This window comes from Heteronotia binoei, chromosome 5 (assembly GCF_032191835.1).
Source record: "Heteronotia binoei isolate CCM8104 ecotype False Entrance Well chromosome 5, APGP_CSIRO_Hbin_v1, whole genome shotgun sequence".
NCBI classification, from domain to species: domain Eukaryota; kingdom Metazoa; phylum Chordata; class Lepidosauria; order Squamata; family Gekkonidae; genus Heteronotia; species Heteronotia binoei.
Window position 1 is genome coordinate 81,837,919 of NC_083227.1, and position 27,458 is coordinate 81,865,376.

The following is a 27,458-nucleotide window of genomic DNA, read 5'->3' on the forward strand; positions in this document are numbered from 1 at the left end:
TGAGTCATCAAATGCCACCTTCCATAAGCTGATTTGAAAGGTTGTCTCCTAATTATGTAAGGTCTTAAAAAACCCCAAAAACTCAACACTGATTATGTCTTGAAATCCTGCATGCCCATACTGATGAAAATAACGTTCATGTCATAGTGACACTGGTTAGAACTTTCTGCAGGTATTTCATGTGGAGTCTTTAAGGCAGGGGTGTCAAACATGCAGCCCGGGGGTCAAATCAGGCTCCTAGAGGGCTTCCATCAGGCCTCCAAGCAACTAGCTTTCATCTACTTTCTTCTCCCTATCTCTTATTTCCTTCTGTGTAAGAGCTTGCTGTGCAAGGTTTGCTCAGTTGCACTGGAGCCTCAGAGCAAAACTTCTATTATCTCATTGGGTGAGGCTTCTCCCTTGGGGAGGAATGGGGGAAGGCAGAGCTTGTTTTTCCAGGCTCTCTCAATTGCACAGCAGAGCTACTGAGCCAAGCCTCACTCCCTTCTATTGTCTGAGGCTCCTCTCCCCCCCCCTCATCCCCTGGGGAAGGAAGGAAAGAGGCACAACTTCCTTTTCCTGGTTCCCTGGATACCATGGAAGAAATATAAAGAAAGTACCTTTAAGACCAACGAGTGCTAACATTTTAAGCATGTTTTAAGGTGTTCTTTTTTAAAAAAATATTTAATTGTGTTTGTGTTCTTTATAAAGTTTATATCTCTGCTACCAAATCTTAAATAAGGTACACATATGGCCTGGCCCACCTCAACATGGCCTAGCCCAACAAAATCTCATTTATGTCAGATCTGGCCCTCATAACACCCCTGCTTTAAGGCATGATGAACCACTGCTTACCATCACTGTTCACTGTATTTGCTTAGAGGCTCTATCAGCAGAACTATCCCAATCAATCTCTGAGGTGCCCTAAGTGCTGGCAAGGAAGCTCTTCACATCTCTCTTTACAAATGGGAAAAAATGGCAGTGCAGTTCCCTTAGGGGTGCCTTTTGCCCAGTTCAGTATTTTAAAGGACCATTACAAAGCTCTGTGGCTCTTAAATCTCGATCATGGAAGGCTTGGAAATTGGCTCAGTGCATTTCTGCAAGATCATTGAAAGAATGCCACATGCACATTTTAGCTCCTCTATAATAGTACTGCAAATGACTGTTTGGGGACATCAATGGGATATCTTGTCTACATATCATGGGTAGTGTGTTTGAGTCTTTCTGTGGAAAGATAGGCATGCAGTTTGTTTAAAAAACCTGACTAGATATGCTTTCTCATATATGTAATTGAACAAAAATTAATGAATAGAATCTCTGAGAAAAAAAATGGCTTACAAAATATAACCTCTTGAATGCCCATCTCCCTCTATGGATAACAACATCCTAGGACTCTTTCAATCCCTACCTTGTTTGGAATATTTGATCACTAGTCAACGTAAAGATTTAGAGTGCAATGGTCTATTAAACTGGGCTTATTCTTAGTAAAGGATTCTTAGGATTGCACCACTTCCTACTTTATGTTGAGCACCCTTAGTTTTATAATTAACAGATCTGGCAAAACTTTAATTAAAAAATTGCATACTCTAACAGAAGGAAAAGAGTGCTTTACCTATGATATATTCTTTAGCCAAATAACAACAACAACATTTTAGGATAATATTCAACCTTCAACCCCAGGCAGAGCTGCTGAAAAAGGGGCCGCTGCCACTGCCTCCTTCCCACTTCCTTCTTGGATTAGGAAAGAAGTGGGGAGGCGGCGGCGAAGTGGCCACTTTTTCAGCGGCTTGCTGGTCCTTTCCACTGCTGCTGGCCTGCCACCTCAACCCAGCACTGACAGTGAGTGCGCGGAGGGCCAACATAGGAGCCAGGAGCCTCCTGCACGGTTTTACCTACTAATCAGCTGATCGGCAGGGAGGGGCGCCTTTAGATAGCTCAGGAGTATGGTGCTCGACTGCCCATTCCCGGGCATTGAAATAAACCTTGTGGGGAAGGGAGGGAGAAGGGGGCTGGGGAGCAGACAAACTAGGCATTTGCCTAGGGGGAGAGGGGGGAAAGGCCAAATTCAGCGCCCTGCCGGCACCCTAGGCAACTGCCTAGTTTGCCTAGTGGGCGAGCTGGCCCTGTTCAGCCCTATTCATTTCACTGAGTTTCTGCTGCTTGCCTTGTTTGTTTGCAAATGGCTACTATCATTCTTTCAACCACTTGCTCTCTTCTTTTGGATTGTTTTTTTTTTAGATTGGAATCCAGAACTATACAACCGCAACAAGTTGCCAGTCACGTCCCAGCCAGACACATAGTGACTACGGGAAGCTTTTTGTAGTGTTGGTCATTATTGGCTCAGTCTGTGTCATCATCATTGTCATGGGACTTATCTACAACTGCTGGCAGAGGCGTTTGCCCAAGATGAAGAACATGGTGAGTCCCTATGTGTACACAAATGATAGCCTTCTTCTGGATCAGTAGATCCTTGGCCTTATCAAGGTCAGTATTGTCTATTGGCAGCAGCTCTCTGGGTTTTTGGGTAGAGGTCTTTCACATCACCTACTATCTGATCTTTTTAACTGGAGATGCCAGGGATTGAACTTGGGGTCTTCTGCATGCAAAGTGGATACTCTCTCACTAAGCCACAGCTCCTCCTCATCTTGCTTGGATGTGTATTCTGCAAAAGACTGAGGGTGGGGAATACTTCCTATTTACTTACCTTCTTTGCCAGTTGACTGACTTCTGTTAGTTCCATTTTCTTTTTCTTCTCTTCCAGTCACATGGTGAGGAGTTGCGCTTTGTTGAGAACGGCTGCCATGACAATCCCACTTTAGATGTAGCCAGTGACAGCCAATCAGAAATGCAAGAGAAGAAGCCAAGTGTGAATGGTGGGGCATCCATTAATGGTCCTGAGAGCTGGGATGTCCTCATTAACAAGCGGGCAGGTGAAGAGGGCGATGCGTTTGAAGAAGATACACACCTTTAAAGAAAAAAGACCATTCAAGTATCTGACTGCATTCTTGCTTGATTTAAGGACTATATGGTGAGGGTGGCTCCTCAGGAACTTCTTTTCAGGCTTGCTGTGGATCTGTCCATTACAGTTCTGAGGCACCATCATAGACCTGGAGCTAGAAGAGTCACCCTGAGCAGAGGGGGTGGGGTGGGGTGGGGCGTGTTTGTGTGTTGCTGTCATTTAGCGTCAATGCTTCAATCACTTTTAAATGCACTTGCTCTAGCTCTTTGGTAGGAGTGGAGGATGGCCAGGTATGGAAAACAAAAGGTGTCAAGGTATAGCATTGCCCCAGAGTGGCACTTAATGAATGATTTGTCATGGAAACAGTAAGCTGGTTTCACACAGTGAGAGCTGAATTCGCTTCCTGTCTCAGAAGGTGCAATAGGAGAAACAATGAGGGAAAACAGTGCATATTTCTTGCCTAGGCTTTGGGTATGGTGTGTTAGGCCAGTCTTGCAATTAGCCAGTCTACCCAGTTGCCCAGGATGAGCAACAGTTCTCTTTAGTGTGCTGGCAGCCTTCCTGTGCAAGCTGCTGTCTGGCATAAAAGGACAAGTGGCTGGACTAATGGATTTTTTTTTTGTAGGATGGTAAAAAAAATTAATTCCTTTGTAAGGCTGTTTTTAGGCAGAGCAAATGTATTCTGCACAACTACTGGATGTTCTCTTGTGCACTAGCTCTAGATTCTAACAGGATAGATTGTCTTACCACCTGACCTAACTATGATGTTTTGCAGTACAAACTCTTTAGTGGATTCAAAATTCTTCATGGAAATTGCAGGCTTTGACCCAGCCCTGCACTGATCTACCTTGGACAGTCTGGCTTCAGAAAACTGTTCTGTTTCAAACACTGAGTGAATACCTGCTATCTCCTCAACAAGACTCCTGGACTGGCAGCTAGAGAGAATGAACAGAATAACAAAATAAGTCTTTTTTCTAAATCTCAGGCTGAGAGGTCTCTCTCACAGAGTTACTCTAACGGCTAGGCTGATGACTGCCTCTAGTCTTGTTTGGTTGATCTTGAATGAGGAATGATCTTGAATAAGGAAGAGCTGTGAAGTCTTCACTTGTGAGGGTTTGAGGAGAGAAAACAGAAGGGAACCCACATTTGTAGCAAATTGGAGCAAATTGAATTTGTGTTCCCTTCTGCATTACAGGAATAGATTGGTGTAAACAACTGGGGCTAACTCAAGTAATAACCTTGAGATTGGATCCAAGATCTCCTGTATGAATGCTTCTTTGCCATTCCTTAGGCAAGTCTGGATGCCCTTGAGTTCTCAGCAGGCAGTTCTTAAGAAGTCCTTGCATATGCAGAATGCTTGTATTCGAAGATAATGATTGATCTGTTATATTTTTGCTCCGTTTCCTTGAGGTATGTTACACTGTCTTACACGAAAATAGTTTCATAGCTTGTGTCACTGCAAGGGAGGAACTATCTGCTTCATTATTTGCTGTATTTGGTCTTTAGAAGATCTCTGTCTCTTGTGCGCGCGCGCACACACACACACACACACAAAAATTCATGTATATTTAATAAGGACTGATAATGAACTTGTAGTTGAAGTCCATTAATATCTAATCTGTAGTTCACTCTGAGCACTGAAATCTGATCTACTTCAAGCATAGAACAATCTCTTGTCAACAGAGCTTAATTCCATATATAAATATCGAAATACTGTGCAAATGTCATCTCAGTACAGTATTATACAGATTTTTGTAAAAGAAATTACGTTATCTGTAAGGTTTGTAATAATAACCCTTTCTTAGCCTGTTTCCAAATGGAGTGGTCAAACTATCTGAATAATGTTTTTATTATTTCGGACCTATAATTATTTTAGGATAGCATTTCCTGCCTTGTGGAAGGGCAGCTGGCACTCAGGACCTGGTGCATAGCTATTTATTTTAAAGATCTTTTGCTATTCTATCCTTCTCTTGCACCTCTGGTCCTAAGGCTTGCAGCTGGTTGACTTCAGGTATCCCTGCTTTTCTTGCATTGTCACCTCTTAGACTGATAGTGCATTCAGCAGTACAGTTATTGTTGTCTAAGCCCACTGAAATCAGTGGGATTAGACTAGAGTATCTCTGCGTAGGATTGCATTGTCAGTCTTAAAGAAGTCAACCATTCTGTTTATACCAAGGTGAAATCCCTCTGATTCCCATCAGCTTGCACGCTTCATAGCATTCTCCCTCTAATATAACATTTAGAAATGGAATTCCTCTCATGGCCACCAGTTGGTGCGTGTTCATTGGGAGAGGGGAGCCATGTACCATCTTCTGGGTTCTGTGCCTACCTAGTTACTGAATACTAGACTGGAACTTTGAATTGCCATGGCGGGGAAAAACTTCCTCATCAGTTTGCGAAGCTGCTACACACAAACAGGTTTACATCACAATAAGTGATGCAAAGGTGGTATCCACATGGTTACAAACATTTGGTGTGCATTGGTCTTAAGCAGCTTGCTGTAGTGTATATGATGTACTGGGGCTGTTTGACAACTTTCTGTGAAAATACTTAAACAGTAATACGTTACATAAAACAAATATAGCATATAGCTGCTGATAAACCTTTTCAATTGCCATGATTGTGCTTTATTACATCTGGATGAATGGAGTGCCATTGCATAAAATAATTTCTTCAGTACAGAGAATGGCTTCTCTACCTCATTTACACACTTAAATGCAAGGAGACGACGGGGGAGAAGGTAAGATCTATAAAGGAATGTAGACCATGCATATGACCAGGGCTTTTTTTAGTAGCAGGAACTCCTTTGCATATTAGGCCACATACCCCTGATGTAACCCTTCAAGAGTTTATGGGTTTCTTGTTACAGGCCTACTGTAAGCTCTTGGAGGATTGGCTACCTCAGGAGGGTGTGGCCTAAAATGCAAAGGAGTTCCTGCTACAAAAAAAGCCCTTCATATGACACAAATGGGTATCAAAGGGGAAATCTGACAATTCCTATTGGTTGTCCCTGAGCTAAATCCCAAATTCTTCATCTGGTATGTCTTTTCATCAGTAAAAAAAATAGTTCTGACCCTTACCCATGAACTTATTCCATGAAAAAGCCATCGTGTATTGATATTTTTTGGTCTTTCCAGTGAGGAGTTCTGTGAAAAGGGCCAAGATTTATGTATGATTTTTATCTTCATTGACCACATGGGGGTATTTTCACAAAATATTGGCTTCATCACTTATAGAAGTCCCCCCCACCCCACATCTTGATTTCTCAATGGCCATACTTGATAGGATGCTTTGTGTTCATTCTTGTCCCACTTCAGAGGCAGGCAGATGAAAGGAAATGAGAAGAGCCACATCAGCCTGCATATTCTGAAAAGGTTTCCCCCAAAAGATCAGCCTTCAAAAGCAAAATGTCTGTTTTATGAAAATTAATCCCTTTTATTAGCATAATGTGCTTCTTCGAATGGATGGGAGGGGCAATGGGTCAAACCCATGCTGTCTGATATCTTTATGACTTTTTAAAAAGTTCAGCGAAGAATGTATTACAGAATTTTATAATTTTAAAATTTATCTTTCATTTTAATGTGATTTATTCATTAGGACAGTCTCTTACAAAGCTAGAAGACTGCCTTATTTCCTCCTCACTAAGGCACTTTGATGGCCTTCATTGCCTTTTATTGTGAGCCACACTGACCTCTGGTGGCATTTGGAAGTAAGGCTTAGTAACAAAATTTAGTGCTGCCATGGTTTTTGTCTTTGTGTCTCCATACCCCACTACGGATTTCAGAACTTGGTTAACTGGCAACTATTTGCATGTCTTTTGTGTTTGTTAAAGGGAAGAGAACAACCACATTTTAAAGAAAAAGTTTTCTCATCCAAAAACTAGGTGGTGTAGTTCTGTAGTGAGCCCTTGCAAGTTGCTTCCAGTAATGGAGTAAATTTGAGTATTTCTGATGGGTTTTCACTGATGAAAAATGCAAAGAAGGAAATCAATATATTGCTTTTAGAAAAGAAACTACATAGCATGTCTAATCCCAACTGAATAGGAAAGCTTGCAGAACACTCCCCAAGCTACCTGGAATCAAGCATTGGTACTATGATGGATAGTTAATCAATTAGATAAAAACATAGCCCTAAACTTGTTTGGGGAGAGGGTTACATCACTGGTTGTAGGAAACAAAATGGGTAGGGAGCAATGCCAGATAATAATAGAGATATACAATAGACAAGAAAACAGAAGTCCAGTGGCATTCTGAGCTCTGACTCATGAAAACACCTGCTAGTATATATGTTGTTAGTCTTCAGTGTGCCACTGTCCTCCTATTTATTTTGTTGCTTTGGACTAACACAGTAATTCCTCTGGAATTATACTAGGCAATGGAACACATTTAGCTGGACCAGTTTTTTATTGGTGCATTAATATATAGACATGTGAGCAACTCTTCCTCAATTAAGATAATAATCTGAAAAACTTGATGCAGTCCCCTTTGAATACCTCCTGCTTTAGCACCAGTTGGGCAGCCCTGTTAGTTTGTAGCAGCAAAATCGGATAGGGATTCCAGTGGCACCTTCTGTGTGTATGCAAAGTGCCATCAAGTCACAGCTGATTTATGGCAACCCCAGCAAGGGGCTGTGGTTTGCCATTGCCTTCTTTAGAGTCCTCTCCCACTGGGCTCCCTTCCAAGTACTGACCCTTCTGACAAGATTGGACTATATCATGGCACCTTCCCTCCCCCAGGGGCACCTTAAAGGCTTATTCCCATAAAAGTTTGTGAGTCAGAGCTTACTTCATCAGATACATCAGATTCCCCCCCTTCACCCTAATATAACTATTTTCTTGATAAGACTGAATGCCATACTCGAAAAATAAGCAGCTTGTTGTCATAATAATAGTAGTAAATGTATTGTTTTAAATTCTAAGTGACTTCTTTGCTGTTAGCTAGTTTGGCCTCTTCAGAACTACCACTTTTGGAGAACTAGCAAGCATGTATTCTTGTCCAAATGCAAAAGGTGCATGGTCTTGGAAGAGAAGGAGCACTTAGGTTGTGATTCTAACTTTTTTCTGGGAGTAAACCCCCCTGAATAGACCTGAGTAGGATTTTGTGTAGACATATTTAGAACTGCACTGTTAGCACACTAGCAGACTCAGGGAACAATCCACAGTCATTTAAAAGAATGGGGGTATTATCATAAACTTCAGAAGTACGTATATATGGATTGACCCTAACTCTGTTTAATCTGCTCTTCAACAGCAAAGCACACCACAGCTGACGAGTCTGGCTGTACTTAAGACATGCTTCCAGTGTAGGGAATATGGTTCAAGAAAGCTTAGAGGCACTGAGATTTGGCTCTTAAAGGAATATGAGTATGTTCTAGTTTTCTTAACCATAAACACTTTCCCTATATATGGACACTAGCAAGATAAGAAGTTGAATTTTGTATCACTTAGACCTGCTGAAGTTCATTGTGACAAGCTATTTTGCGGTCCTAAAAATTCTTTTAAGTGACAGTTGTAATTTATGTATTGAGCAATGAACTACTTCTTTACAGAAGTCCAAGTTGATGCCTAGATACTGATATAAACTATAGCTCTCTCCTCCAATCTTTCCTTGTGTGACCATTTTTGTAGGCTGAATGTATATTGTGAGGTGCTTGAATTATTTGAGCAAGTAACTAAGAGGGAAATAATGAGGATTTGGGTCAGACTAGAATGGGGGAAAAAACTAACATAGGGTGATAACGGACAGGCATTTAGGGCAGATGAGAGGCATCCCAAATCAGGACAGCTCAAAAAGAGCCATCCTGAAGCCTCCACATGCTCCCCCACAAGCCATCCCCATCCCATCCATGGGCCGACATGGCTGTGTTGAGACGGCTGTTGTGTGCCATTCCTTTCACTCAGCTTGGGTTTCCCCCCCATACATTTTCAGTAGTTGAGACTTGGAGCGGCTTGGGGGTTACACACTACCAAGGCGCCTTGCTTGCGCTCTTCTTCCAGACGCCAAGGAGGCAACTGGCGTGCAGCTCAGATATTTGCTACTATTTTTCAACTGGCAGCTTTTTGAGTCACATTGTGGAGGACGGAGAATGGGGTGAGGACGGGACGAGGACAGGCAGCAGATGTTTGTGTGTGTATGGATTTTTAGGTCGATTTCAGAGCCATGTCTGAGTCGGCCCAAAGTGCTGGTCTGTAATCACCCATAGTGATCTTCTGTCAATTTAAACTGGTTACACTTTTATTGAAGACCACTGCCTATGAAAATTCAGTGTAAGAAATTTCCCACAAAGATTTTTTAACTGTAGGAATTTCCAATTAAAAGAGGCCTAGTTTTTTACAGATTGCAACTGAAGTGATAAGTCTGTATCTAGACTACACCACTTCAGGATGCAAGTTGTCAACAACACACACTTTACTACACATAGAAACTAGCATGTCAGGGAGCAGCCTATGCTAGAATTCTTCTCCCCCCCTACCTAATTTTCCATGTGCTGGCATTTTTTGTTGGTTTGCTTGCTTGTTTTGTGTTGGGGAATACAATGACAAGTGAGCCTCCATTTGCAATCTCAAGTCTAGACACACATGCAATTTGTAAGAATTAGGCCTGCATGTTAGATAATCATGCGTGACAGCATTTACATTTTGCATAGAATTTCTTACAAAAAGCTTTATCCATGTATTATTTTTTAAAATGTTCTCATTTATATGTAGAACAAAAGGTGCACAATGTTCTTACCTTGCATATGAGAACACACACATACTTTGCCATGAGTACAAGATGGAAAGTCATGGCCAAGAATAGCTTCCCATTGTGCTGCATGTATATGTGAAAATAGACATCTTTTTCAAATATATGATAGTGTCCAAGTGTAGATGCTTTTTCTTACATTCTAGGGACATTGCATGAAGTGGTCTTGAAAGAGTTACTCAAAAAGGGAAATAGTGTATCAGCCAATTCTTGGTTTAGGAATAAACAGCTGCTTTTCAGAAAGCAACAGGAAGAAGCCATGTGGGCATAATGTGGCTCAAATCCTAAACCTTGTTTCCATCTGTGTCCTTTTTCATCCATTGTGGAGGCTGCACTCTCCTTGGAGCGCTGTCCTCTGGTATGTGGCATGTTCTGGCACATTGAAAGACTTTGGTCTTGCCTGAGAGGCATCTAGCGCTAGAGGAAACTGCCCTGCATCTGAGGATGGCCTCTGCAATGGAAAAAATGCTGCACAAGCAGAAAAAAGTCTGTATAATTAATGTCTAGAAGTGAGAAGCAAAATGCTTGCAGAAGTAAATAATATTTAGCTTTGTGGGCTGGTGACTTTATTTTGGTGGCAGTTATGACATTATGGCTCAATCAGCGTACAGTAAGAAAGAAAGTGCTGTATTGGGGCCACCTCAGATTTTGAAAATGTCTGGTGCAGAAGCCTCTCTGCTGGTCATCCAAGCAGCCAGAGGGATAGAATTAATAGATTCCTATTCAGATGCTTCTCAGGATGATTTGCCTGGACGTTGCTTTCCCATGGATCTCTGAAGCGCTCGTGACTACAAAAACACACTATTGTTTATTTGTAATAATCCATGCCCAGGTTTCCTGATTACTGATGTGGAGTATTAATCTAGTCTTTTGTTGTATGCTCATGAAGACTCTCGTTATTCTTAGTCTCACTCCCAGTTCTTGAATTTGTGCATTGCATCAATGAAGCTGGAGTGGATGAGATCTTCAAACTACTGCAGTAATTCCCAGGTGGAGGTTTGTAATGCATCGGTATTACCTGAGTAGGTTTCACGGGAGGTATTTTCTTTAGATTGCCTGCAGAGACCAATCTGTTAAAGAATGCATGCAGCTGAGAAGCAACGAAGACAATCCCATGTAACAATGGGGCTAAAAGTTTGGGAAACACTGCATAATTCTTCCCTCTGTTTTCATCCCCCATTATTTTTCTAAACAGATTGAGAGTGCTGGCCATTTTGGAGAGCTCCCTAGATAGGATTTTTTTCTCAGTGAAAGATTACTCACTGCAAAAATGTAATGATTTTATCACCTGTCATTTCACTTGCCAGCATATGTTTCCTAGTCACGAGTGGCACTTTTTGAAATAAAGTTTCTGGTCAAAACAATTTTCCTGTCTACATTTTTCTGTTAAATGCAAATTGTTCGTTGAGGTTCACTTTCAACAAATGGGAAGTACATTATCTGAATGGAATACATGTATTGCGGGAGTGGCCAACAGTAGCTCTCCAGATGTTTTTTGCCTACAACTCCTATCAGCCCCAGCCATTGGAAATGCTGGCTGGGGCTGATGGGAGTTGTAGGCAAAAAACATCTGGAGAGCTACTGCTGGCCACCCCTGATGTATAGGATGCATGATTTGAGAATAGCTATTATTGAGCTTTGCTGCTAGGATAAGATAGGATTCAGTGGATACCCCCTGGAGATAACCGCAGGACCATGATAACATTTGCAATATTTCTATTCTGCTCTTCCTCTAAGAAAAACATTTTAGAACCATGGGTTGGTTAAAACACCGCAACTTGTTCAAGGCCACTGAGATGCATACCTGAGCAGATATAAACCTGGTGTTTCAATGTTCAAGACGCTGAAGTATTGACCAATGTTTTCAGTCTCTTAACCTGTAAGTGAGTGGCAATCATTTTGCTGCTACAACAGAAGGAAGAAGCACAAAACTTTCTTTACCACAATAGGAAGCTGAAGTATCTCAACTGCAAGAAGTCTGGAAATTAGATCTGGTTTATGGACCTGGGAAATGACAGACGGCTGCAACAGAAAACGAAGCCATACCAGTTACAGCTATGACTCATTCTTTCCCTCTCACTAGTGAATGGGCCATCGATGTCAAGTATCACTTTATGAGAAAGCTGCAAGCAAAGCAGTTCATCAAAATGCTTTATTGCCCATCAGAAAAAAGTTATCGCAGATGCACTACCAAGCTACAGTATCTGTGAGAAAAGATTAATTTTGTGCCCTAGCACATTCTTGATCAAAAGGGGGTATTACAAAGAATGGACTGTGCCTTCTTGCTTCATATTGCACAATTCCTTCCTTCCAATGTATAATACATATGTATGTTATGTGAAGATGGGAGCAAATTCCCCACTCATTCATCTGTGTATCAGAACTGCTTTCCTACTATCAAAAAACAGATCTAAAAACACATAGTCCAAAAGATTGCATAGAGATAGTCCAACGCATCCAGATTACTAGAAAAATATGAATATGGAATATTTTTGTTTCTTCTTTAGAACCAAGTTTAAGTCCAATGGTATCTTAGATCAACAAAGTTTAATTCTGGGTGTAAGCTTGCACACTTCTGAAGAAGTATCTGAAGAAGAATGCATGCACACAAAAGCTCATACCCAGAATTAAACTTTTGTCTTAAAGGTGCCATTGGACTCAAACTTTGTTCTGTTACATCAGACCAACATGGCTACCCACCTGAATCTTATTTCTTCCTTGAAATGGGAAATGTGAAGTATAGCACAAAATGGTTCTCATTTTCACACTAGCTAGAAAGCTGCAATTTGGTACTTAATGTCCAAATGCTATATTTTATTGAAAAATATATAGAAAAAATATATATTATATAGAAAAAAATCATGATTCTGAGCATTAGAAAAGACTGAAATGAGGCACTTCTACAAAGGGCTTTTTTTGTTGCAGGAACTCCTTTGCATATTAGGCCACACACTCCGAATGTAGCCAGTTCTCCAAGAGCTTACAGGGCTCTTAGTACAGGGCCTACTGTAAGCTCCAGGAGGATTGGCTATATCAGGGGTGTGTAGTCTAATATGCAAAGGAGTTCCTGCCACAAAAAACCCCCCTGCATTTCTGCAGCCAACATTTAATATTTGGAATACTGTTGCTTCACAATTATGACTGTCTCTCCTTGTGGTCCATCTGTATCCATCAGGTCAGCTACAGGATTGTTAGAACCATGGTGACCTGCTGTAGGCCTTTTTTTTAGTGATAGTACTCGACCTTTAGAAGAGGTTTCTGGAGAAGGCCCAAAATCCATGTTCTGTTTTTCTCAGGTGATGTAAGTTGCTCATGTTTGAAGGGATTTGCATCTCAATTTGCCAACTGCTTTGGTTGGTCTGAGTTTCTGGTCCTGTCTAGAATGTAGTATTTTTGAAGATTTGTTGTTATGAATTGGAGTATATTTGAATGGTATTATGAGTTTGGTTTTAGCATTTAATGAATGATTTATGCAAAGTACCTCAGTTTGCCTTGGGCAAAGAAGAGTGGTATGAAAGTATTCCCCCTCCCCCATTCTCAGTTTGTATTGAATTTTAACAAGATATATAGCATTTGCAGAATCATGCTCACAAGATACTAAATCTATAACCCACCCCCCAAACAGAAACTTAGACAGAATACAACTGTTGTGTCCGAGTTTCTTTGCGTTAGTTGTTCATACAGAGGTTCTGTGAGCTGTAGGACTGAGCTTGGGACTTGCAATAACAATGGGAGCAGGACCCTACTTCCTGTGCTCCCTGGACCAATTGGGATTTTCCCTGATGGTTCAAACAGACCTATAGCAAGCTAGCGTGGGAATCTGATGTGTATATAGTTGGCCCTGTTGGCCCATTCAGACAGTTCTAATTCTTAACTGATATGCTGTAATCACAATAAATTGAGCTGGTCACTATGCAACGCGCCTCCTCATGTTTTGAACCTAGTATTTAACAACAACTATACAATCCACCTAAGATCAGAATCATGCAGGCATGGTTCATAAGGTTGGTTCAGTACAGAGCCAGTTTGGTGTAGTGGTTAAGTGTGTGGACTCTTATCTGGGAGAATCAGGTTTGATTCCCCACTCTTCCACACACACCTGCTGGAATGGCCTTGGGTCAGCCATAGCTCTCACAGAGGTTGTCATTGAAAGAGCAGCTGCTGTGAGAGCCCACTCAGCTCCACCCATCTCACAGGGTGTCTGTTGTGGGGGGAGATTGTAGGAGACTGTAAGCCACTCTGAGTCACTGATTCAGAGAGAAGGGTGGGGAATAAATCTGCAGTCGTCTTCTTCCACAAAGACAATATAATTGATACAAACAGGCATAGCATGCAAATAAAATACATTGTGACTTGGAATCTGACAGAACATATCACACAGAATGTATGGAAATGCACAGGGTGAACAAATTTTCCTAGGTTTTTTTTTTTGGGGGGGGGGAATAAAAAATCATATTACAGAAATGAGGGAGAGTCACTGCTTTTAGGAATATATCAGATTATGGTTTGTTTTTTTTGTAGAACATCAAGGTCAGAGAGATATGCAACAATGGGGAACCAAAGCTCTATGAGAATTTCCTGAGACTTAGGTGAGAATGCCTGAGAACTATGAGAGGAAATTTCCCCAAGGGTGAAGTAGTCCCAGAGCCGGATTCTCTAATCACTGACTGAGGGCATAGTGCAGTCTTTCTGATGTGCTGCAAGAGCCAACCTTGCCACTGTTAGTAACAGTGTAAGCCTTTCCATCGAGATTCTATTTTGCTGTATTCCTGGCCACCAACCTAGGAGTACAGCTTCAGGCAGCATCAAGAGTAACTCTCCTGAGATTGTGTTGATCTCTTTACAATGTTTTCCCAAAATGTTTTAACTGTGGGGCAAGACCACCATGAATGTATAAAGTCACCTATCCCTCCACACCCTTTCCAGCAGTTAGGGGATTGGGACCATTACGGCATACGATAACAGTATTTTTAAGTAAATCAGACAGCAACCCCAGAATAAAACAATGCAAGCCAGCCATAAAACATAGTCTGAAACTCTCCTTTTGCTGTTTCATACATTTTAATTAGACCTGGGGGCAGGATTTCCTGAAACAACAGATGATATTTACTGGCATATTGCTTAAATAAAATCCAATAATAAAATCAACCATTAAATTTTAAAAAAACTGTTCTTCTTAACGGGATAATCAGCTGTCTACATTTATAGGAATGTCCATCTTTGTGGATGCAGAATAACATTTTCTGAAAATAGGTGTGTTAAACCAAGATAGTGGGGACAGGAAACAAGAAAATGCATTAAGTGAGTTTGGGCTGGTATGCTACTACTTCACCCTCATGGATTGGAAATGATATTTGCTAGGGGGATTGTGATTTCCAGAAAAAGGGACTGCAAGCAAAAGGCAGTACTGATGCACAGTCTGGAATAAAACAAGGCATTTATTCGTGGCAAGCCTGACAGAGCATGTTTAATGTGCGCTGTCACACTTCATCCATAAAAGAATATAGCTGTGGTTGTAAGGTAGGGTTTGACTGTAGAGAATTTGTGCATTCATAGTAGTATCTGGAAGTGCTTAGATACGTATAGAAGTTAGCAGATTTCTCCTGATAGATAATGTTTATGAGCCCATCATATAGAGTGTTCAGAAAATGGACCAATTGTATGGACTAGTCCAGGCTGGCAATGACTGGGGGATGGAAATTGCTGTTCCTGATGGACATTCTTCAGAACTTTCTTTCCATGGATCCAATTGATGAAAATGTCATCAATAAATCATATGTAGTGGACAAGTGTTTGGTGATAGCAGATGCTGTTCTAAGTTAGCCACCAATATATTTGCATACTGTGGAGCCATACAGGCTACCTGAATGCCTCACTGACCCGAAGGTTCAAGCTGTTGCCAGACCTGAAGTAATTATGGGTAAGAACAAGGTAACAGAGTTGGGTGAAAAGAAATCATAAAGATAAATAATAGTTAAACAGCAATAAGTTATTCAACAGCCTACCCTCCTAAAGTCAGGGCTGGCGCATAGGAGTTGGCCAAGTAGGTGGCTGTCTAGGGCGCCATCTGTCCTACAGGGGCGCCACTAGGTGCCCCCCCCATGGCAGGCCTCCATGTGCTGCCCAGCTGCTTTCAGGGATGCTTTCCTGAAAGCAACCAGAAAGCGGGAGCGCATCATGCTCCTCACAGCCTCTCAGGAGCACAATGTGCAGGTACCGCATGGCCACTTTTGGAGAAGTGTCCCTGAAAGCGGCCGGTTGGTGCCTGTGCAGCATGCTCTGAAGAGGCTCCAAGGAGTGCACTGTGCAGGCCCCGCCTAGCCACTTTTGGGGATGCAAAAGTGGCTGGGTGGTGCACAAAGCGCTTGAAGCCTCCCTGTGCAGCCCTTGTTGCTGTGGGGGGAGGCGTGGGGAGCCTAGAGCACCAGAAACCCTGGTACTGGGCCTCTTTACAGTGCCATCCCTAAGCACAGTTACAGCCTGCTAAATCCACTGACATCTGTGGATTTTGAAGGATATAACTGTCCCTAATCACCTACAGCCCACCAAGTTAAAAACTAAACTAATGATGTAGTCCTAAGCAATGCTCCCTCTAAGCTGTGGAGCCTTGAGCAAAAATTCTACTTTATGATCTACTGGCATTAAAGTTGTAAGTGATTTGGCTAGTGCATAAATTAATTTGCTCTGGGGCCATCCTTCCTGAGTTAAGACAAAAATGTGTGAACTGGAGGTTAAAAAACTGTGAGCTAGCTCAGCTTAGAGGGAACACTGGTCCTAAGCAGAGTTTAGGGCTGCTAAACTCCAGCTGGGTGTGCGGGTTCCCCTGGTTTGGGGGCCCCCAGCCTGCTGGCAGAGTGGGCTGCCAGGGGGATCCCCACCCCCAAAGAGCTCTGTCATTGTGCAACATGCCTGGTGCAGTGACATCACCCAGAAGTCACATCACTGCACCCAGCATGTCATGCAGGGGGCACTCTAGCTTTCGAGTAAAACCTCTATGGTACCATAGAGGTTTTACCCAAATCCTACAGCATCCCTGGCACAATGTGCCCTGTGTGATGGTGTCACTTTCAGGTGATGTCATTGTGCCATGCACACAAAACACACACAAGAAGAATCCCCTGCCGGAACCAAGGTAGGACTTGGCAACCCTAGCAAGGGTTAAGAAGTTTCACACTTCTTAGCTCATAACTTCAATGGGCTTAAAGGCACAGCTCTGTTTAGGATTGCATTGTAAATGCCATGCAATTCATAGCCCAGGAGTCCAATGGTTTTGGATTAACAAGTGGGAATAACGGGAATGGAGGGACCAGTCTTGAAAGGCAAAGAGCTGAAGTTGCTGTTGAGAAGACACAAGCAAAGAAGAGAGATAGAGGCAGCATGAGTGGCTATATACCCCCCCACTAGGGAACTTTACTTGGACTTGTATATAGCCCTGACAAACAATGAGTAACAGTTCCCCAGGGCTAGTTCACTTAGGAAAAAAGGATCAAGGGGAAATTCCCATTCCCCTCAGACTACCCAATTCAGATTGGACCCCATGATCCTAATAATTCAGTTTAAAAACTGTTGGAAGCTGCTGAAACACTCCTGCAAGAAATCACGAGAGGGGATGCTGCAGCTGAATTCTCCATTATGTGACTGTTTAATTGGGCTACAACAGAAGTTTGTATTATTTTAATAATAACTATAATAATTTGTTTTTACATTCCTTTCCAAAGTGTTGCATACATATTTTGTAATCCTTATAAAGGTAGCTGACATAATTATTCCTGTACTGCGGACATGCAGCTGAGCTTGGGGGAGGACTGCCTAAAGTCATCAGATTATTTTCAGTACTAACACACTTGCCTACAACAGTACCTCTGAGCATGTAGGATGCAAACTTTTATTATTTTCCTTGCTAATTCCATTTCAGTTTGGTATTATGTATGTTGTTGAATAAAGCTGGTATTTTCAGTCAGTACATTTTAACCCCTGCCTGACAAAAGGACTTCCAGCTCCTGTCTCCCTGATCTACCAAAACAGGCCAGGCAGGCTCCATCTTCTGAATCAGCAGAAGTTCACAAGCTCTGCCCCTTTAGCAATCAAAAGCTCTTGGCTCTGCCCATAGATTAAATACTTTTAAAGTCACAAACTGGCAATCCTATGAATATTGCAGAATGGCCATTGCTTATCACCTGTGCTCTGAGGAAATCCAGATATAACATCAAACCAGGTAGCTGCCTGACTTGTATCCCTATCCTGACCTTTGAAGGATCGAGATTTTAGACACAACCATACATCTAAGTACCTTGGAATTACCCTTGAGCTATAAGCACCATCTCACCAATGTAGCAGCAAAAATACACACACAAAACAATCTCTGAAAATTATGTGATACAACTTGGGGTGTGTTTGTGCCAACATCTAGATGCTCAGTTTTGGAGGGCTGGTGTTAGTAATGTGGAATATGGTGCTTCAGTGTGCCTGAACAGCCTCCATATTCAAAAAATTGAAGTGGGAGGAGGGATCCTTCCACCTGGGGATTGACAAATAAGGAAAAAAAACATGGTGAGGTTGAAAGCCTAGAGAGAACCGCGTTATACAAGATTATGCACAGTGCAACAAGAACTGAACAATGCTTACTCTAATGAATTGCTTATTGACAAATTTTATAGAGAACTACACAGTAACTCAATTACATACATGTATGTCTTCATATGGAATTAATTTTTAGGAATATAGTATAAATACATGCATAAAGTAGAACCACTAACAGACAAATTGATTATATACAGTACACTAAGTAATCAAAGGATGCTGACATTCTTCTCCAGAATATGAAAAAAAGTGAAAGTGACACGCTTTGGGTAGAGGGCGTGCTCCCGTGGCGTCCTTCGGCCAATTATTCAATTTCATAGGGCACAGTTGGTTCTCTCAAGCGGCACAAGGCCCCATACAATCTGCAGTAATTGCTCCTGGAACCTGCGTTCAACATGAACTATACATGCAAATATCTTGTCAATTACTCTTCAGGCACTAGCGGTTGTAATTGACAAGCCACGGTTCTCTCTAGGCTTCCTACGTGGGGATTGGCAATCCTAGCAATTTCTTACGGTACTACAGTCTGTAATAATGGAATACAGTATGGGACTATTATGAGAACTGGAATGTTAGCTTCAGCTCCCTATTCCCTATCGGCCACTATGAGGATATCAATGCTGCAATTATCTTTACAAGATTGCAGTGAGCCATTCTTTCATTCTGTGACAAGGTGATGAAAATCAACGTCTATATTTGCACTAGTAGCGCGTTTTAAAAAAAAATTACACGTACTTTTCTCCTTTCCCACATACTATAAACTCGAATTCGAAAGACTTCAGTCCACTTCTCTCTCATAAGTGGCAGGCACCTGTTAATCCACTAATTTCCTCGTCTGTTCCTTATGATCTCTTCCCCCTCTCTCGCGGGGATGGGCAGGGCGCGAAAAGTAACCAGGAAATTCCGTCTGCGCGGGACAGTCTTCCGGGTCAGTGTGGGACTGACTTCCAGCAGGGTTCCCGCATCTGTCACTTCGGAACTCAGAATCCCTTTCCCCGCCAATCCGGCCTGGTGGACGGAACTCCGATTCGAACGCCCACTGGTGATTCCGGAGCCAGGGCCCGGCGCACGCTACAAAGCGGTGTGTGTGAATGTGATCTCCTATAAAGGGGCTGCCCTGGGAGCGCACCCCTTGGGCATACAGGGAACGCCTCGTCTGAATTGTGGGCTCCTTGCACGCTGCCCATGTCCGAGGCCGCCTAGAGAGCCAGCTCTCCCTCAGCAGTCCCGGGTATTCTAGACCCTTGCCGGCACTCTAGAGCGGACGGAGGGGGGCGGGTCCGTCCGTGCGAAGGGCGGAGAGAGAGCGAGACAAGGAAGGAGAGCGAGCAGGGCCTGGCTTCGCGGGATCGGCTCCTCCGCGGTTGTTTACATCCGCCGTAGCTTCCCGGCCTCAGCTGCTGCCCGCTTCTTCGACGCTTCCACCCAGGCAGGGTCAATGCGGCGCCTTCGGCCAGCCGGGCCATGGACACCAGCGACCTCTTTACCAGTTGCAAGAAGGGCGACGTCTGCCGAGTGCGGTGAGGCGAGGCCTGGAGGGTGCTATGGGACAGGGGAGCCTAGCCGATTGTCTGCTGGAAGGGGTGTGCGGGGGCCCTGGGAAGGCTTGGGGGCTGCTCTGACACCCACACTGTCTGCTTTTCCATCGAGCTGCATATACACGCGCGCATTGTGCTTATGTATGTGTGTTCTCGCTCAGCTTCTGTAGGAAAACTTCAGTCCAGATTTTACTCTGGGAACTGGGCTTCAGTGCGGGGGGCTCAATCCTGGAAGAACATATATGCGGTGATAAGATAGGCAAGGTTGATCTCTGCTTTGGCCATCAAATCCTAGGTATGCGCTTTTGTAAATCTGCTTTTCTCTGACCTTCTTGGAAAGAGAACAGCCCAACTCTGCTGTCAGGTGGTCTGTATGAGAATGTGCGGATTAGGGGCTTGCTTACATTGGCACCATTTCCCCTTGCTAATTGTTACAGCTTTATAAAGTTATAACAATTGAAACGGGTGGAGACTTTGTCTTTTAAATACAAGCTGGGCATTCAGAGGACATGTACATTGTGGCAAAGATAATTATGTTATAATGCTGTAGCAATCTGCCAATTTCCCAAATAATAATAAAACTTTTAAAAGTGGGGTGGGTTTGGGGGTATCTGAGACTAAGAAGGTATGGGGGTGGGGAACTGGTATGTGGACACTGTTGCCATGTTAGCATGTTTGAACAGCAGCAACAAAAACTACATGGAGAATCATTTTTGTATGGAAGCAGCCTAAGGAAATGTGTATATGTGGAAAGGATAGTTTCTGAGAGTTGTCCCATGTACAAAATTCAATTCAAAATTGCCACAATAGTTTCAGAAGGAGGAGTTGGGGGAATGTCTTTATGACTTTCCTGGCATTTATGCTTGCTCAGCTATCCCTAGTGGCTCAGAAAAAGAAATGCTTCTTTTTGAAAAACTAAAATTAGAGGGATTTTAACATGTTGCAGAATGTTTTCTCTTGATTGCTTATTACAATAATCTTGTTTGGCTTATTACTTTAGTTGTGTATGCTTGTCTGCATATCCCCCAATCCCCACATTGCTTCATGTTCATATTTAAAGTTCCCAGTTTTTACATTTTCTTAAAAAACAAACAAACTTTGGTGGCCTCCTGATAAACAGCTTAATCTCCTGTCCAGAACAGCTGACAATGCCAGATATCCCCAGACATCAGAGCAAGAAACTGAAAATAAAAGAGGAAATTGCCTTCTAAGAATTTACAAGCATGTGACGAATGCTTCTTTCCTTTAAAAGAAGAAGATGAATTGCAGATTTATACCCCACCCTTCTCTCTGAATCAGAGACTATATCTTCTCCCCCCACAACAGACACCCTGCGAGGGGGGGCGCTGAGAGGGCTCTCACAGCAGCTGCTGTTTCAAGGACAACCTCTGCCAGAGCTATGGCTTACCCAAGGCCATTCCAGCAGGTGCAAGTGGAGGAGTAGGGAATCAAACCCAGTTCTCCCAGATAAGAGTCCACGCACTTAACCATTACACCAAACTGGCTCTGTTCCCCTGTAATTGGGTTTGCTCACATTCTTTATGGTCTTTTCAGACAGCTGTGAATACACAAACTGTATTTTACCTTCAGTATTATGCTCTCAATAGCCTACAAGTACAATATCCTGACCCTATGTAATTGACAGGGATAACTTTTGACATAGGAAGGAATGACTAATTGTGAAGGAATTATGTTAGTTGCTACCTTTTTTAAAAAATCAAGAGATGTGTGCTGTAATAATTTAGCAGGTTAACATGTAGTCTTAAGCACCTCAAGAAATAAGTTTACATGCTGATGTGGTGTGGTGGTTTAATTGGATTTCTTAAGGTTTCATGGGCATGCTTCACCTTCAGTAGTGTAACATCATTTTGTTTTGAAGTGGAAAAATAGTTTCAGGATCAAAAATGGACAATTTGTCATCCAAAGGTTGGCATTGGGTGTTTCAACTAAACTTGCTTATTTCTTGTCCTCTTGTATGAAATAATTGGATTTGCATTGTATTTCTTTAAGGTATTACTTCACGAAGTCCTAGCCATAGCCTTCAGAGCTGGGGAAGCTTTGACTGAATAATGAGTGCGATAAACTCTAAAGTGTTAAACTGTTTCATGTCTGTCTTTTAGGTATCTTCTTGAACAGAGAGATGTTGAAATCAATGTCCGGGATAAATGGGACAGTACCCCTTTGTAAGTATTTTGTTCTTGAGGTAGATGTTTGATAACTTGTGTGAGGCTTTTGAACATACTACCTTCCTTCAGATTTGGCAGTATTTTCTAACATTCTCTGTTTGTTGATTAGACCCTTAATAACACAACAAAGTTTTCCTCACTTGTAAGAATCTTCTGGGTGACTTTCGAATCTCTGTCACCACTTTTAGGATGGTGTGTGGTGGCTGTTCTAATAGCAAAATACAAACTTGAGAAGACCCATTGAGGTTTAATCCAAAGGTACATTTAGTCCAGGATTGTGTTTGAAGCAGTGGAGTGTCAGATGCCCCTGGGAATCTTACAATTAGGGCATGAAGGGAAGATTCCCCACAGTTGTCTGTACCCCTTGTGCCTTGTTCAGAGGTATGTTGTGTGTTGTTGTAATAACACATTTCAACAAGTAGGGTAATACAAGTTCCTCTGGCAATGCACATTCCGATGCTGTATGCACTGCACAGTTTTATTGTATAAATTGCCACCCTAGGGTCTTTTTTTGATGGTAAAGAGGTTCTTAGGCACTGACGAGGGTGGTGGACAGGTTTTGCCCTTCCCCTCCGAGCTGTGTCTTAGGTGTCTTCCACAAAGAATTTTTGCCTTGTTCGCTAAAGTGAGAGCATGTCAGAAAATGCTCTCACATTTAGGGGAGCCCCCACAAGATCTTGTGCTCATTTCAAACATGATGTGTGGAACTGCTGGGAAGAGACAAGAGAAAACCCTCAGTTGCTCCCAATTTAAAGGGGGACACTAATAATTCTGTGCCACTGTGAGAAATTTCAAGGGGGAGGGGGGATAACAGTGAGTGGTTTGGGTTTGAGGCTGTGTGGAGGCTATTCCCACCCACCTCCAGTGAGCTCCCTGCTTTCTACAATGGATATGCCGTTTCATGCCTCCGTATTAGAATGCCCCTTAAAATACTATCTTATCTCATTGCACTCAGTGGGAACTGGGAACTGATTAAACTCTGTCAGCTTGGTGGTCCTCCTTTGTAGCCTTGGTCTGATTTCTATTTTCAGGCCAGCAACTCACTTATATACAAAGGTCTCTAAACTGCCCAACAATATAACTTAGGAGGAAGATAATATGTTCATTGTTGAATGCTGGGAAATTTTAAAACTTGCATTCAAACGTAATTTGTCTTTGACTGCTTAGATACATTTTGAAATAAAGTGTGGGAAAGCTTGATAATGGCTTCTTAAGAATTTTGTTTTCTACTAATGCTCATATAACAGGCACTAGGGAGGTATTTGGAGGGAATAGTCATAGATGAGGTCTGGATTTGTTGCAGACCAGCTTCAGGTAGTTTTAACTAGATTGTTATCCAAGCTTGCTTGCTTGCCCATGACAAGAGTATATCCTTGGGCTGTTTTCTTAGGGAAAGAGGTCCTCAGCCCTATTGTTGGGACAGAAAGACATGGGGCATTATGGGAGCACTAGATTAATTCATTGTAACACCTTGGTGATTCTAGGGTTTTCATTACATAATACATTATATGGAGTGTTGGGACTGTGGCACACTTAATAAACTCTATGCAGCTAGTTGCCCTGTTTCAAAGAAGATGGTGTGAGGGCACCTCCATGCTTGAGAGGATACATATGGAGTGCAACAGCAGGGTCTCCAGTTAATTACTCTCAGCATTCCACAATTAAGGATACTTCTGTCCATCAATCTCCAATTCTGACATGTTTATTCCCATTGCTATGTTTTCCCCTGGAATAAAACCCAAACAAATATTAACCATATAAATTAAGCTTGTTACTCCTGTTTGGTCCTTGAATCTGTTAAACATCTTCATTATGCTGTATACTTATTTACTGTTCACCCTCTTACCTATATGTATGGACTGCTAATTTCCGTTGAATTGTAGCTGAAGAAGTGTGTGTGCACACAAAAGCTTATACTTGAATAAAATTTTGTTGGTCTTAAAGGTGCTGCTGGACTCAAACTTTGTTCTTAATAAACCAGTGTTTTCATCTCTGAGAGCACATTGCTGACCTGCATTCTCTTCTTGTCAGGTATTATGCTTGTCTCTGTGGACATGAAGAGCTTGTACAGTACCTTCTAACCAGTGGTAAGTGAGGGCTTGATATATTTCTCTTGTAATATATGTGGCTAGCTGTTGGTTCCCTGAGTCTCTTTTTTAATGGTTGCTGTGAAGCCACATCATTATAGAGCCAGTTTATAATACTGTGATGGGAAACCATACAGTTGCTTTGGAAGACTTTTGTCCTTATAGCGGGACTAGATTTTTGGAATCCTACAACTCTGGCCCTCCGATAGCATTAAAGCTGTGTGATTTGCATCCAGTCTGCTTGATAGATTTTGTGTGTGCTGGAACAGATGTGTGGGTGCACGTGGCCATTTTGGCACTTGATAAGGTGTGAGGAGGTAAGGAGAGCACTTTAGTCTGTTGTGCTGCAGACATGATCAGGATTAGTACCTTGTGGCATTTTAAAATGACTTTCAAATGGCATCTTCATAGCGGTCACAAGGATGTTGTCACGTCTGGTTTGGTCCTCAGTAACACAGTTGCAAAGACAAAGGCATTAATGCAAACTGAGGTAATACAAGTTGAATCTTCCCAGTTTAGAACATACTGATTTATTTAGGCAAGACATTAGGTTTATTATTTAACGTGAATATCTAGTAGTATGCACAAAGTCATATTTGTTGTCCCCTGTTTGAATAACAAAAGACACACAACTGGGCCACCCATGGATAATGTAGTGTTGTCTGTCTACTCAGTGAACTTTCTGGGTATGCAGAAATATGACTTTGTACATGAACTAGAAAATCTGTGAGATATAACCTTTGTTTGACATTGTGTTTCAGATACTTGTTTTCTTTTGTCAAGAAGTTTTATAAGCGTTTTTCCTAGCCAAATTTTTAACAGGATCCCTTTGCAAGTCTCAGTGAAGTCCCAAAAAGAGTTACTATTCTATGTCCATTGATTTCAGGGGGCTTCAGAAGAGTGTACCTGATAGGGATTGTATTGCCAGTTGTGTAAAACGTTTCTATGATACTTTAGATTTTATATCTAAGTACAAAATGGCCTTGATTTATAGGTGCAAAATGTGAAGCAAACACCTTTGATGGGGAGCGCTGTTTATATGGGGCCTTGAGCGATGCTATCCGGCGGGTGTTGAAGGAGTACAAGCAAATTACAGCCAAGTGCATGAAGAGAGATTATTATGATGCCTTCCTTCAACGGTAAGGAGATGTGTTCAGATTTCAGGAAAAGAGGCTTCTTCTTTTTAACCTTTTAAGCACTTGTATGCTTTGTCCCCGTTTCACTGATCTTATCATCCCTGTGTCTGGGATGAGTATCCTCTCTTGGCTTAATTTTATCTGGAGAGGCTCAAAAGCTTTGTGGAGGTTTTGATATGGGCAAGGTCACAATTAGAAGCTTGAAAAGCCCTTCTTGGTGAATGAAAATCTGAAAGTCTGTGATTTGACTTTTCTTCTGTATAAAAAGTCAGTGGCCAAGATAGTATGGAGACTGACCAGCCACACTCTGCCTTGGCATTAATGACAGAAGTTCTATTATATGTGCAATATTTGTCATAATTCTTTAGATCATGTTAGATAAAGGTGTTTACTTATCTCAGTGTGTGATATTGTCAAGTCCCCCTTGAAGAAATTCTGCTCCCACATAAACTCTCCTGCTCCTTGGGATCTGCCACTGATGCCGTACTCATGATATCATCTCAAGTGAATACAAAATTGGCATACATCAAGGCCTTTTCAGTGATTGCCCCAGCACATATGAGTTTACTACCCTGAGGGGTTTGTATGTTTTTTCACTTGTCACGTTTCAGAGTCAGGGAAGGCTGTTCTTTTCCCTCGGGCATTGGAGGGAAATTGGTTATTAAAGACTTGGAAATTTCCCCCTCTGCCATTTGATCCCTGTGTCTGGTTTTGTTACATGTATTATCCCTCTTTTCTTCCATCATGGAACAAAAAGCAATGTACCAGAATCTTATGACCAACCAGACCTGGGCCTCCTTAGCTTCAGCAAGGTTGATGTATCATGGAATCTCTAGTCATACCCTGAGTGTGGGTATTTCTCTGTTCCTTTATTGTCATTTTGGTCTGATGGCAGGAATTGCTTTCAAAGCTTTTACAATTTAAAATAGGATAGCAATACTAAATAAATAGTTGCAATCTTGTTATGAGTGGTCATAAAACCAGATCTCCCCCACCCCAATTTCCTTACAGACTTCTGGAGCAGGGTTACCAGAGTGACATTGTCTTTATTGTCCATGGAAAGTCTTTCTGTGCCCATCGCTGCATACTTGGTGCCCGGAGTGCATACTTTGCAGAAATGTTTGAGACCAAGTGGAAGGGGAAGAACGTCATAGCACTAAAGCACCCACTGGTAAGAATTTCCAATCTTTGTTTTTTCTGGAGTGTGTTTGCATTTGTATTTGGTGCTTTTGTAGCTTCTGTTTTGTCATGATCATCTGTCCTATGATGACAAGAAATAATATAGTACAGGAGAAGGTCAGGTTGAAATAACTACTGTGTGCAGGTTGTCCCTGCTACACTTGGCTCACATTTGTCCTCTCACTACAGTGTGATGCAGCTGCAAATCGAGTTGTCATGGAGTGCAGGTCTGATTGGCCTTATTGCACACCTGGGGCAAAGCTTATATTGAAAACAATGCTAGCAAACATATACTTAGTTTCTCTTTGAGATTCTTAATCAGAAAAGAAAGTCAGAAGGGAATTACTAGACCAGATTCCTTCTTTGATGGTGTATAAATTCAGTTAATTTAAAACTAGAAACAAATGGAATAGAATAGGTATATTAATTTGAGTTGCAAAATGAATGTTTGTGAATTAGATTTAAAACTCTCATGGTGATGGTCCTTTGTATCATTTACAAGAATATACAAGAGGCCATTAGAAAGTTTTATCGGTACTGTTGTATCTCTCTTGCTCCAGTGTTTGTCTACATTATATACATGCAGCAACATTTTTTTCTTGTATGTGTTTGGAAGGATGCAGCTCATACCTCCTTTTATTCCGGTATTAAATGCTTCTGCCCTACTTTAGGCATGCACACTATTCTCAAGAATCTTACTCCTGCACTACAATTAAACTCATGGACTTGCAAAAAGAGTGAGCACTATATATTTAAATAGACCTCATACCTCAATTCATAGGATTGGATCCAGCCAGCCTTTTTCACTCAGTTCTCCTCCTTACTGCAGCCCTCATTTTGCCTATGCATGCCCTTTGATCCCTAGCATAGTTTTTTGGGGGGGCGTTTTCGCACTCACCTTCAGCCGGCGCGACCCCCCTCTTCACCGCGCAGGATCTGCGCGGATTTTGCACTAAACGCCGCGGAGCAGCCGGAAGAGCCGGAAAGTCCCGACGCTTTTGCCGCGCAAACGGAAACTGCTTTTTGGCTTAATGTGTGAATACACACAGAGTTAAAACAGTTAGTGGGTGC

General features: G+C 42.1%; 2 protein-coding genes across 2 annotated transcripts in view; both read left to right on the forward strand.

The window, feature by feature from the left end:
* PODXL2 (podocalyxin like 2) overlaps positions 1-4,755 on the forward strand; it is an 82,843-nt gene extending 78,088 nt beyond the window's left edge. Inside the window, exons 7-8 of the mRNA XM_060239689.1 lie at positions 2,218-2,397; positions 2,741-4,755. Of these exons, the coding sequence (XP_060095672.1) occupies positions 2,218-2,397; positions 2,741-2,950 (390 nt within the window). The 3' untranslated portion in view covers positions 2,951-4,755. The remainder of the gene's footprint in view (positions 1-2,217; positions 2,398-2,740) is intronic.
* Positions 4,756-19,649: 14,894 nt separating this feature from the next.
* ABTB1 (ankyrin repeat and BTB domain containing 1) overlaps positions 19,650-27,458 on the forward strand; it is a 49,584-nt gene continuing 41,775 nt past the window's right edge. Inside the window, exons 1-5 of the mRNA XM_060239691.1 lie at positions 19,650-19,781; positions 21,920-21,982; positions 24,017-24,072; positions 25,067-25,211; positions 26,220-26,379. Coding sequence (XP_060095674.1) covers positions 19,726-19,781; positions 21,920-21,982; positions 24,017-24,072; positions 25,067-25,211; positions 26,220-26,379 — 480 coding nt within the window. The 5' untranslated portion in view covers positions 19,650-19,725. The remainder of the gene's footprint in view (positions 19,782-21,919; positions 21,983-24,016; positions 24,073-25,066; positions 25,212-26,219; positions 26,380-27,458) is intronic.